Source organism: Tamandua tetradactyla, chromosome 13 (assembly GCF_023851605.1).
Source record: "Tamandua tetradactyla isolate mTamTet1 chromosome 13, mTamTet1.pri, whole genome shotgun sequence".
NCBI lineage: Eukaryota > Metazoa > Chordata > Mammalia > Pilosa > Myrmecophagidae > Tamandua > Tamandua tetradactyla.
The window spans coordinates 31278645-31292879 of NC_135339.1; the positions used below are offsets into that span (position 1 = coordinate 31278645).

General features: G+C 36.3%; 1 protein-coding gene across 13 annotated transcripts in view; it reads left to right on the forward strand.

Annotated features, from left to right (window-relative positions):
- Positions 1–14235, forward strand: part of CTNNA3 (catenin alpha 3) — a 1849311-nt gene that overhangs the window by 1491646 nt on the left and 343430 nt on the right. For all 13 annotated transcript variants that reach the window (XM_077125140.1, XM_077125142.1, XM_077125146.1 and 10 more), the window contains one exon: positions 13592–13743. In XM_077125140.1, the coding sequence (XP_076981255.1) occupies positions 13592–13743 (152 nt within the window). The remainder of the gene's footprint in view (positions 1–13591; positions 13744–14235) is intronic.

Sequence of the window (14235 nt, forward strand, 5' to 3'; positions counted from 1 at the left end):
AAATAAGTCAATTCAGCTTCTTTAAATAGTGAATTCCTTATTGCACTTAAAAGATGAATTTTCCCCATTCATTCAGCAAAGATTAATAAAGGGAGTACTTTAATACACATGACTCTTTCACACAAGAAATTCACAATCAATTTTTATTTAATATTTTAAGTTTGATCTAAGCATATATTTAAACCATATTAATTTAGGTTCACTGAGTTTTTAAGAAATTGATTGAAAGATTCAAAATAAATGAATAGCAGATATAAGAAAAACGACTTTGTTCTTTAAAGTCTGAATCTTGTATCTCTGCAAACAAGAAGCTCTTTTATGTACTACAGGGAATGTAACTAGTGTAGGGAAAGGAAAATCAGTACTGTCAATGAGCTTGAGCCTCCAATCTTTCACTGTAGTATTGCAACTTATTATATATAACTAAAAGTTAGAGTAGAAGTAAAAAGTTGCAACTTAAATTTCAGGCATTCTTTACATATATTACAATGAGTACAATTTCAGTAGATGTGGAATCCTTTCACCTTCATGGAGTTAACACAATTAATACCACAAGATAACATTTGTAATTTCTCTAAGCACAAGGAAAAACATGTATTTTCTTATTTAAATAGTCACCTGTTTTCTGTCAAGGAGTATATATGTTGAACAGCAAAAAAATGAGAGTAGAATCAGTAAATAGATTTTGATAAACAATCTTGCTATAGCCCTAAGGCAAAGTAGTGCCAAAAAGGGTTTGTCAAAGGTTTATAATTCCTATTATTGAGGTATTCACAGAAAATACTACACTGGAATACCCATATATTTTAACTAAAATATCACTTATTTTCTTCACAAATAGATTATATAACAGCTCTCTGTTTATCTCCATCTATATCCCAGTATCAGGTAACAATTGTTAATGGATTGTATGCTTATTTGCATTCTCTTCCAGTATTTAAGCCAGTGCCCTATTGTGTTAGTTAGATTCAGTTGTCAACTTGGCCAGGTGAGCATACCTAGTCTTGTTGCCGAGGACATAAGCCAATGGTGTGTGAACCTCATCTGTTGCCAATTACATCTGCAGTCAGCTAGGAGGCGTGTCTGCTGCAATGAGTGACGTCTGACTTAATTGGCTGGTGCTTAAATGGGAGATTGCAACATAGCACTGCTAGCAGCTTGGCATTCCTCATCTCAGCACTTGCAGCTCAGCCCAGGCCTTTGGAGATGCAGAAAGAAGTCACCCCGGGGAAAGTTGCTGGAACCCAGAGGCCTAGAGAGAAGACCAGCAGAGACCATCCTGTGCCTTCCACGTAAGAAAGAACCTCAGTGGAAAGTTAGCTGCCTTTCCTCTGAAGAACCAACAAAATAAATCCCCTTTTATTAAAAGCCAATCCGTCTCTGGTGTGTTGCATTCCGGCAGCTAGCAAACTAGAACAGAATTGGTACCGGAGAGTGGGGTGCTGCTGCGGTTTGCAAATGCCAGATCTGTTGGAACTGTGTTTGGGATGGCTAAGGGGAAGACTCTGGAGGAACTGTGAAGAGATTGATGGAAAAGTCCTGGAGGGCTTGAAGAGACTGTTGATGTAAATGGAACCACTGCCAATCTTGTCAAAGGAGGACACAAAAGGGAGAAATTGGAGTTTGCAGAGTAAGAACCACAGAAGCTCGGGTCCGAAGCCAAGAAACCTTGGCCAGGAGAGTGGACCCACCCATATACATGGAGAGGGTGAGTTTAACCTGAAGGGCGAGGATGAGTCTCCCCTCTCATTGCAGTGGAAGAGTTGTGCAGCCTCGGGCCTTGGAAAAGGCATAGCACTCTCCTTGGGGGACTGGGAGAGCCTGGCTGCCACCATGTGGAGGGGTTGAGCATGTGCCCCAGAAATGGCAGAGAGCCCAGGGGTGGCCCTGATGCCTGGAGAGAGTGGAACCCAGAGGTGGTCTCCTCGATGTTCCCCGAGGTTGATTTGGAAAGAGGCCGGCCACTGCATAGGCCCTTGGAAGGGGTGGGACTGCTACTTCCTATAGCCCAAGGATGAATGACTTTCGGACTTTGAAATCCCATGGTGCTTGCCCTGCAGGTTTTACATCTGTGTTTCTTCCAATTTCTCCCTATGGAAATGAAAATCTGTGTCCTGTGAATATCCTCCTTTGCTTTTGGCACCGGACTTGTTTTGAGATTCACAGGTCCACAGCAAGAGAATTTTTACATCTGTTTAAGGTGATGCTTGAAGTTGCCAAGTTGACAAGGGGTGGACATGTGTTAGTTAGATTCAGTTGTCAACTTGGCCAGGTGAGCATACCTAGTCTTGTTGCTGAGGACATAAGCCAATGGTGCGTGAACCTCATCTGTTGCCAATTACATCTGCAGTCAGCTAGGAGGCGTGTCTGCTGCAATGAGTGACGTCTGACTTAATTGACTAGTGCTTAAATGGGAGATTGCAATGTAGCACTGCTAGCAGCTTGGCATTCCTCATCTCAGCACTTGCAGCTCAGCCCGGGCCCTTGGAGATGGAGAAAGAAATTACCCCGGGGAAAGTTGTTGGAACCCAGGGGCCTGGAGAGAAGACCAGCAGAGACCATCCTGTGCCTTCCACATAGAAAGAACCTCAGTGGAAAGTTAGCTGCCTTTCCTCTGAAGAACCAACAAAATAAATCCCCATTTATTAAAAGCCAATCCGTCTCTGGTGTGTTGCATTCCGGCAGCTAGCAAACTAGAACACCTATATAGAATAGTGCACAACAATATGTGATTTTTTATTATTTGGATCATTTTTATCCCATTAGACATTTTACAATGATGAAATCACGCTATGTTTGCACAATTCAATATGGTTGCCATATGTGACTATTGAACACTTGGAATATGGCTAGAGTGGTGAGATATATTTTTTGAGGGATATCTTTTATTTAAATTTTATTAATTTAATGGAAAATTACATAGCAACAAAACTAGCTACCGTATTGGAGAGCACCACTTAGAAAGTAGACAAGTGTGAGCAACTCAATGGTGAATATCTTAAATTCAAAACAAGTTTATTTGTTCATATCTTGTTATTCACATTTGGTCTTAGGTTTTTTCCTCTACTTGCAAGCCTTGTTGATTCCATTTTTATTATTTTGCAATATAGAGTCTCAACAAGATTACAAAAGTAAAAAAATACAAAAAGGTATCTCCAGAGAGGATATTCCTCCTTATTCCTTCTACCCTATTCTTCTCCATTCCTTGTTATTAAGAAACTTCATTATTTCCTTGTTTATCCTTCATATGTCTTTTTTATGTCTGTGTGAAAATAAGCAAGGTAATATTTGCTTTATTTCTCTTTCATTTTTACACAAAAGTTAATGTGTGTGTGTGTGTAAAATCATGAGTTCATGTGACATCCCCAATTCCAATCCTATCTCATAGTGTCCTTGGCCTTACCCATTCCATAGTAGTACCTCCCTGTTTTCATAGTGAGAACCCTAACTCTCAAAACTATCAATGTGTTTTTTCATTGTCTTAATTCTAAATACACATAACTTCCCCCCAGGTATTTCTTACACTGCATTTCTGACTCCATTATTTCCTCAGTCTGTCTTCCTCTTTTGGATCTACCTCTTGTTTTCTGAGAATATGTCTTCAAGTATCTTCCTAATCATGAGTTCATGAACGCTAAACATGTTTTATACTTGCATATCAGAAAATTCTTTATCCCAAATTTCTCTTGATTGGTGGATTGATAATTCAGGTTTGAAATAATTTTTCCTTCAGCTTTGAAGACATTGCTTCATCTTTTTCCTTCAATATCCATTGTTGATCATGAAAAATCTAATACCAATATGATATTCATATGTGATGCTTTGTCTGTGATCTCTTCTCTTCTCTCTTGAAGACTTAGCTCTTCTTTTTATCCTCAGTGTTTTGCAGTGTTTTAAGGGCATCTCTTTGGGTGCATTAGCCTTGCATCGAAGGCATAGAATACAATGGTTATAAGTACAAACTCTGAATCTGACTGCTTGAGAAATAGAGATGACCTGATACCCACCATTTTCCTGAGGAATGAAGAGGTGACTTGACAAAGTTTCTGTAAAAAGCCATCTGGGGCAGGCCACTGGCTCAGCAGGTAGAGTTCTCACCTGCCATGCTGGAGATCTGGGTTCAATTCCTGGTGCCTGCCCATGCAAAAAAAAAAGCCATCTGGCAGGTTTTTACAAGTGGCCAAGTACAGGAAAACACATACCATCAGAGGCTCAGGAACATTAACAAAGGCATGTCAGATGTGTTCGCATATCAAAGAGACAGGATTACCTAATAAAGCTGAAGTCATGCATGGAGGTGGGGATTAGGAAAAGTTTCCTGACATCTAAAATGAATAATGAAGAATGAGTAGAAAGTTATCAGGTAGACAGAGTCGGAGAAAGGATGCAGGCACATCATCACAGACAGCTGGGATAGAGAGGACTGGAATTTGGAGAGCTAGGGTTAGCACTTTTTATTCTCATGCAAGTACTCCCAATAATGTATAAAGGACCACCTAAACACCACAGGACAAAGAAATGCTTCTTCTACTAGATACCTTATGCAACTATACACTTATAAACTTTAGTTTACATGTAATGCTTAAAGATTCCTTTCTCCTAGTCTCACTCCCCTGCCCCTGTGGCCCAAGATCCCTCCTGCACCCTGAACTGTGGTGTGTTTCTAGAACTAGAGGTATTAAAGCCTTTTGTCCCTCTGTTTTCCTCATAACATTTTCCTATAGTTCATTTTTCTAGATGGCAGAAGCTGGATAGTCAAGGAATTATCTTGAGCAATAGATAAGATGGTGTATGATTCTCATTGAGGAAAGGTGAACAGGCCAAACTCAAGAGGGGCAAGGGAATTGGTAAGAGACTAAAGTAATCCAGGCACTTAACCTACAGAACCCTTATAGATACATCCATGGATGAAATATTAAAATGGAAGAGGTCAATATATTCCCAAGAAAGTCAAAAATGTAAAATATGGAATATGCCAAGTGTTAGTTGAATATGTAGAGTCACTAGAAGTCTCTTGCATTATTGGTAGGTGTAAAGTGTTTAAAACAACTTTGGAAAACTGTCACTGTCTTCTACAGCAGAATATATGTATACACTGTAATGTAGTAATTCCACTGCTAGGTATGTTCCCTGAAAATATGTACATATATTTGACAAAAGACATGTACTAGGATGTTCACAGCAATAGTATATATGAGTCCCAAACCAAAAATTATCCAAATTCCCTAGCATATAGCAGATAAGTAAATTGTACTATAACTATATAATGGAAAACTATACTATAGCATACTATATTGTGCTATACTATACTGTATCATATTATAATAATGAAAATGAATAACCTAATCATACATGTGATATGTTACAAATCATATGAGTTAAATATTGAATGAAGCTTGAAACAAAAGAATATATATAGTATGATTCCACTTACAGGAATCAAAACAGGAAAAATGAGTCTGTTCTCTTTAGAAGTTATCTTTTATTGTATTAGTTATTTATTGTCAAAAAACAAGTTATGCAAGAACTTAGCAGTTTAACACAGCGAACATATATTAACTTTCATATTTTATGATGATTTAAAAATTCAACAGTGATTTAGCTGGGTGATTCTTATTCACAGACCCATGACATTGTAGTAAAGATGTCAACTCATTTAGCACTAACCAGAAGACTTGATTGAAACTGTAGGGTTCACTTCTAAGCTCATTCACATGGTTGTTGGCTAAAAGCCTAGCCTCCTTGGCATGTGGGCTTTTCCATAGGGCTGCTCCATAACAGCTAACATTCCCAGGAGCAAGCAATACATGAGAGAGAGTGATCAAGATGGAAGCCTCAATGTCTTTTTTTAACCTAATCTGAGAAATGATATACCATTTCTTCTACAGTGTTCTGTTGGGCACACAGACCCAACCTGATACAATGTGGAAAGGGAGTATACAAGAAGATGAATACCAGGAGGCCAGGACCTCAGGAGGCCAGCTTAGAAGCTGGCTGTCTCACCTGGTAACATTTTTTGTTTGTTTTTAACATTTTTTATTGTGAAATATAACATGTATACCAAAAAAGCAATACATTTCAAAGTACATTTTAACAAATAATTATAGAACAGATTTCAATGTTTGGTATGGGTTACAGTTCCAAAATGTCAGATTTTTCCTTCTAGCTACTCTAAGATACTGGAAACTAAAATGAAATATTGATGTAACAATTCAGCAGTCGTACTCATTTGTTAAATCCTAACCTCTCTGTTATAACTCCTTCTTCTCCTCTGATCCTCCTCCCAGTCTTTAGGTATATTTGGGTTAAGCCCATTTTAATTTTTTTCATGTTGAAAAAGGGAGTCAACAATCTGGATAGGGGGGCGGAACTGGTTGATGTTCTTGGAGAGACTGGCATTCTGGGTTTTAGGACTTATCTGGCCTAGGAACCATCTGAAGGTTTTAGGTTTCTGGAAAGTAAATTTTGTGCGTGCAGCTTTTGTACAATCTCAGATAGAGCCCTGGGTGTTCTTTAGGGCTAGCAGGGATGATGTTGGTTGGGGTTTGGCAAATCATGGCAATTAGCAATATCTAGCAGAAGTTTGCATAAGAGTAGCATCCAGAAATACCCTCTCAACTCCATTTGAACTCTCTTAGTCACTCATACCTTATTTTGTTATATTTCTTTTCCCCCTTTTGGTTACGAAGGCATTGTGAATCCCACGGTGCAAGAACCAGGATCATCCCTGGGAGTCATTTCCCACATTGCCAGGGAGACTCACATCCCTGGACATCATCTCCCACATAGTGGGGAGGGTAATAATTTACTTGTAGAGTTGGGCTAAGAGAAAGAGGTCACATCTAAGTAACCAAAGAGGTTCTCTGGAAGTACCTCTTAGACATAATTATAAGTAGGCCTAGCTTCTCTGCTACAGAAACAAGTTTCACAAGAACAAGAAGCATCAAGATCCGAGCCTGTTCTATCAACTTGGAAGTCCCTAGTGTTTGAGAGGATATCAGGGGTTTCCCAGGTGGGGAAGTTCAGCAGTTCTATATATTTTCTCCAGTTCCTCAAGGGACTCAGCTAAACTTTTTAAATTATCTTCCCAACATCGTCTGCAGTCTGTGATATATTGAGCATCGCATCAAACCATGCTGAATTACAAGGCCTTTTCCCAGTCTGGGCTCCATGCGTTTGGGTTGTTAAACTCTCCAGACAGATTTAGATACCTGGTAAAATTTTAAATGGATGAATTATGCAAAGTCTGATGATATTGATAATTTAATGAAATGATATTGATAATTTAAGTATTTGGGCATTCTTCCCAATAAATACAAATAAAACTAAGCAAGTTTTAAAAGATGGGTGGGTGAGGCAATGTTAGCTCCACTAAAACACAAAGTGACATATAAGAAAACTGTTGTCATCATAGAATATCTCTTGGTCTAGGACAAACTTTGAATAGTCATAATAATTAATTTAATGAATTGTTGGGATGTAAACAAATTGTGGAATGCTGTGAGGAAAACAGTGAAAGAGTTAAATCCTTACCACATAACAGGAAACCATTGAATCATTTCTAAAATGCATAAATCAAGCAACAGTATATTAATATATTATATAGTAACATGAAGATTTTTAAAATTTAAGCTCCCAGAAAGGAGACAAGTTTCTAAGTCATTGTAGAGACCCAAAGCTAGACACTGAAGACAATTAAGTGATACTGAGTTTCATATGTAGAGAAACACCTCTGTCCATAGGAAGGAAACATAACAGCACCATGAAACTATGTTTCAGTCTTTTTCTCCATTGTTGTTATTTTGGAAATTTGAAAAAAGGTACATAGAATAGTGAGGTCAGAAATGCTGCTCTCGGTAAACGATGTGATATGTGATATTGCTATAAAGTCCTCACCCATTCTGATCCTTGATTCTCTCATTTGAAAAATAACAAATTTCTTACAAGTCATTGAGTTGTAAGCCATAACCTGTGACGTACCAAACTTCTTCTTGATACATAATATTGGCTCCTTAAATATGAAGTAAACATGAACAGAATAATCAATACTAGTTAAATAAATGGGAAAAATGAAGGTTATGAGGTATTTACAGAGGTTATACATAAACTTAATTGCACTTTCCACTTGTGTTAAATCCTTTCCAGTTACTTAGAAAAACAAAGAAATGATGACTTAATGTTATTTGAACTTTCAATGTCAAATTCCTCTACCATCAGTGATTTGCATAGATAATAGTGCTATTAGAAATATTTTAATTTGTGTTTTATTAACGATAGAAAACATAATTTGGTAACAGCATTTCAGATCATTACCTTTAATGAACTCCTTTCTGACTTATTCAGTGCAATACTTAAGCGCCCTCACCTAATTTTGAATGCATAAAATAAATTTAGCAAGGATTAAGAAGGAGCAAACTATTCTTGTGTTCCCACCTGTTTTAGTTTCCTAGCTGCTAAAACAAATGCAATACGGTGGGTTGGTTTAAGCAGTGGGAATTTATTGGCTCATAATTTTAGAGGCTAGGAGGATTCTAAAGTTGGGGCATCAGCAAAGCAATACTTTCTCCCCAAAGACTGCAGCATTCTGGGGCTAGCTCCAAGTGATCTTTGGTCCTTGGCTTTTCTGTCACATGGCAGTGCACATGACACCATCTTTTACTTTATTTTTCAGGTTCCATTAGCTTGCAGCTTCTGAATGCTCTCTGTGACTTCCTCTCTGGGTCCAATTTCCTTTGCCTATAATGACTTCAGTCACATTGGATTAATGCCCATCATTCTGTTTGGGCTCGCCTTACCTAACAGCATTTTCAAAGGTCCTATTTACAAATGGGTTCATGCCCATAAGCCCAGGGGTTGAGTCTGAACATGCCTTTTGTGGGGTGGTGATTCAATCTCCAACACTACCAGAGAAAGCCTCAAGGTCTAGGTGAAGTTGATTCTATATTTTTGCTAACCTCATTGTCTGATAGTTAACATGAATTTCCCAAGGAGCACAACAATTTGAATCCCTAAGAACTTTAATTATAGAGGGAGGCAGTGCAGCTTAGGGGATTATACAGCAGGCTTTTTGGAGATTTCACTTTCAGATCATCATTTATTAACTACATGACCTCAGTTTCCTCATCACTTAAATTAAGATAATAATAGTTATCACCTTATTGGGTTGCTGTGGAGGTTAAATGAGACAGAACATATATAATGCTTGGCACCGTGCAAAGATGAGGCAAAATTCAATGTATGTTACCTGTTATCCAGTATGCCCTTAGTAAAGTCTATAGAGAATAGAATACATATTTCTGGAGAGTTCAGAACTGGAGAGTTTAGTGTTAGAACTATAAAAATAGATAAGATACTTTACTTTTGATGCCGACAGTATACTGACCCCAAAGGACATCTTTATTTAATAAATACGCACTCCAATGTTCAGAACAGTTTATCCTACTTGGCATTTTAGTGGATTATAGAGAATTTGTTTAAAGTATCCCCCTTTTGCTCAATGATTGTATATTATGTGAAACCTTATTTTCTTTGAAAGAAAGGTAGATTTCAGATTCAAGACAGGTTCGTCAATTTATTTCTCCTAAATTACCATTAACTAGCCACTTAATTATACTGTTTGTATTTTTTTGAAAGCACTAAAACAATTCACCCCTAATCTAATCCAAGGAACCGTATAGCCATAGTATAAGTAAATCACACTCACATCTGATGTTTAAGCTAATAAAATGAGAAGTGTATTACATATTAGCTTTGAATAGTTCATTTATACTGATAAAATGAAAAAGTAGTAGTTTCCACCTGTACTTCAGAAATTAAACATTTGCTTCTGAAAGATTTTATTTTAATTGGAGCTAATATAATTTTTTTTGGTAAAAAGCCCTGTGTTAGTCAAGGTTCTCTAGAGAAACAAAACCAACAGGGGATCTCTGTAAATACAAGATTTATAAAGTGCCTCATGCAACCATGGGAATGGAAGAGCCCAAAATCCATAGGGTAGGCTGGAAAACTGGCGACTCTGATCAGGGTCTGGATGAACTTCACAGGAAAGGCTCACTTGCTGAAGAAACAGTGAAAGAGTCTCTCTTCTCCCTTAAAAGCTTTCAGATGATTGGATTATCTCTTCATGGGATGCATGCCTTTGTTGATTGCAGATGAAATCAGCCACAGATCAGTCAACTGATGAATGATTTAGTACACCAGCCTTCCAGTTTATCAAGCAGCCACGAAATATCCTTGCAGCAATGGTCAGGCCAGTGCTTCCTTGACCAGACAACTGAGCATAATTACTTGACTAAGTTGACACCAAAACCTAACAATCATTGGTCCCTAGAGGAGTTACAATGGGATCATGTTGCAATAATGGAACGACTGCATTGTGGTTTTCTTAAAATGCCCAATTTTTTTTTTTCACATAATCTTACATGGTGGTGAAATCTAGCCCTTTAAATGATTTTATATGGTTTTTTTTTTCTTTTTTGGCCAAGATCTTTATAAGAAGATGATGGTAACAGTTTGAGTATTGTACAGACTAATACAGTAAGAACAGATTGAAAGTGTTAATAGAAAGAGATGCACTATTATTGTATCGCACCCTTGTCTGGTCAATGAAAAAATAATCTTTCTCTTATGGAGAGCATTGCAAATAAAGTTTTGTAAGCAACAAGCCACAGCAGTTTTTTAGAACATGGCTCTTTGTGCCTAGCTATGACTTTGGAGTTGATAGAGGAGGTCAGAAAGCTAGGAGTCACTTTGACCTATTCTGTGGAGTGGGTGACTTAGTGGGCTTTTTTGCTGTTCATCCCAGGACCTGAAGGAAGTTTAAAAAAATATTGGGCACATTTTCTTAAGCGTTCCTTCCTTTCTTAATTTTACAAAAAGTAAAGCTTAACCCATTAAAAGTTTACTTAGTTTTATGACCTTGGGAAAGTCATTTAACTATGATATGTAACATAGAAGTAAATCATTACCTTTTGGAGGTGTGGTTTAGATTAGTGCTCTAAAAAAAAAAGTTTGAATATTCGTATAAGCCTGCATAAATATATTTGTGGAATTTCCAAGTGTGAACCCAATCTAAATCTTATTGAAATGCAAATTGAACATTTTGCATTGTGCCTATGTTTTTGTCTGGCTTTTACATATTATATTCATTCTTTCTTTCTTTCCTTAATCATTCGATTATTGATCATCTACTCTCTGGACAAAGTATCATCTACTATGTTTTTAATATATGAACAGGAATAAGTGTCAAGGAGCCTTTAAAAATTATAAACAGTGAATTATACATGAAAGAACTTACTGAGGGTCTATTATGTGGCAGATAGTGTTGTACTTGTTGCTATGAAGTAGGTTTCATCAATAAGTTGAACTGAATCTGAAGAATGACCAGAACGTAAGCAGGAAAAGAACTATGGTGAGGATTCAAGTAGGAAATAATGTCTAGAGACAGCAAGGCTAAAAATTGGCAATGGATTCAAGATATATGTGATAGACCAGATTGTACTTCATGGCCATTTGGATATAAATGATAAGAAGACACCTGGTTTCTTACATGGATGACTGGGCACCAAGTTAAAAAATGATCAAAGGACAATTATGTTTTCCAGAGAGAAAAGAATGTATTAGGTTTAGATAAGATGAGTTTGAGCTGCTATAAAATATTCAGATATCATATACAATAGGCAGTTGGATACAATAATTTCTAGAATTTTGGGAAAAGGTCTAGACTGGAGATATACTTTGGGAGTCACATCCATTTGATGGAGCTTGTGGTCTGAGAATATTTCTGTTAGGTGAAGTGGTATAAATTGGCATTCTCCTTGGTTTTCTTATACCATCCACTGAAAATAAGAGAATGTCAATGAAACCACACTATAGAATACTCCTACCCAATAGAATTTTCTGTGATGATGGAAATGTTCTATATATGTACTGTCCAAAATGGTAGCCACCAGCTATTGTCTATTGAACACTTGAAATGTGGTGAGTGTGATTGAGAAACAGAATTTTTAATGTTATTCAATTTTAATGAATTTAAATTTAATTTTTAATAGCTGCCTGTGGCTAGTTGTTGCTATAGTGAACAGAATACCTGGAGATCGGGCAGAGGAGAGGAGTACAGTGGATAATCCTGGCAGGTTTAGTGGCTAAGAAGTATGGATGATACATTTAGATAGATGGAGGAAGAAGACATTTTAATAGATGGAGGAAAGAGGAGACTAGATAAAATATGAGAATCTGTATGTGTCACTAACATTTCCCCATATCAAGACCATGGCATATAGGATTGCAAGAGATGATATGCCATACAAGCTGATATAAATTGAGACAGGAAAAATTAGTATTTGTCAATATTTATGTACCAGGTAGAGTACTTCTATCTTCAAGATTTAGAATCATTTCTCTAAAAATAAATTTCTTTTTATCCTGCATCTTCACATGGCGCAGATATCTTAATGTATAATATGATGTAGTAATTAAGAATATAGACTCTGTAATGGGTTATGGGACATATGGATTTTTCCTTTTTTCTCTTTCTTTTTCTGGAGTGATGCAAATGCTCTAAAAATGGTGATGGTGATGAATATACACCTATTTGATGATATTGTGAGCCACTGATTGTATACTTTGGATGGAGTGTATGGTGCATCAAGATATCTCAATAAAAATATTAAAAAAAAAAAAGAATGTAGACTCTACATTCTAGCAGTCTGAGATCAAATCTTGGTTCTGCTAATATTAGCAGAGAGACCATGGGTAAGATTTTTTACTTCTTTGTGTCTTAGTCATTCAATTATTAATCCTATGTTTAAATCAAGTCAAGCATTTAGAACATTGCCTTAACATTAGTGAGTAGCCAATGAATGTTACTATCACTGGCCTTAAAAATAAGCTGAGAAATCTTTTAGATTGAATATATCAGTACTTTTTTAAGTGGTAACCTATGGATTGGCCATACAGATGGATGCACCCCTAAGCTGATTTAATATTGTGCTGTTTTAGATAGAACTAGTTTGTGTACAGGATTACCAATTACTTTTCAGTAAACTTTTTGATGAGAGGGAAAATACTTTGCCAAAAGAAAGCTTACAATATTTTTATTATTTCTATAAGATAGAAATGATGTATTTAATTGAATTTTCTTCTGTTTGAAAATAAATTCTTTCTTTCTTTAAATTTCCTTGTTCACAACTCCAACTGCTTTTTACATCAATTCTTATCTGTAATTTCTTAGGGCATATATTTGATGGGATGACAAATGCTTATATAGTAGTAGGCTTCGTAGAAACCAATATGACCTAAAGGAGAAAAGAATCTTTTAAAATATTTATATTGAAAAGCCTTTCATTGTCTTTGATTCTTTTACTTTTCAGAGATCAGAATTATCCTGCCAAAATGTTTTGTTCGCGCAAAGTACAAAAAATTAGTTACAAGTATATTAATTAACTAATTAAAAATTAAATATATTAGTTAAAAGTATATTAAAAGTGTATTATAATGTTTGTTTAAAAATTAAAATTCTCTTCTTCCTAGAAACTCCAGAAATTCAAAATTATAAAGAGAACAATCTTTTCTTTTTTATTCACTTTAACAGCAATTCCTGAGTTTGTAACACAAGTGAATGTCGCTTTGGAAGCTTTAAGCAAGAACTCGATGGATGTGTTTGATGATAATCAGTTTGTTGACATCTCAAAGAAAATCTATGATACAATTCATGATATCAGATGTTCTGTCATGATGATTCGGGTAAGTTTGCTTTACCTTTCATTTATTTGTTGCAATACGCTTTACCATCTGGGATGCTTGAAATGATTGCAAGACATATTTTATTTCTATACTGTACTGCAGTGTTGAAATCCATTAGAACCTTAGAAATTCATATGTATCCCCAAAGTCAGAGCTATCAGAAACAGCACTTACTTATGCATCTGGTTATAACTTAAATAAGTGAGCACATTTTACTGCTGCCTGTGTAGAAATGATAGTGCAGGATTCATTGAGCTGTCGCATAGCATGATCAGGAGCCAGAGAAAAATGCATAAAGTAATTTGCTACCTTTTCTTGGAAAAAAAGAGATATTTTTCATCACTGTACTGGAATTTGTAGGAAAATATGTTTAAAATAGAATATTTCTGTGGCCAAATTCTTCTCATCCTAGATCATAGAATCACAGCAATCTGCAAGAAATTTCACTTTGATTTGCCAGAAACAACAAATACTTAAACTATCCCAGTCTGA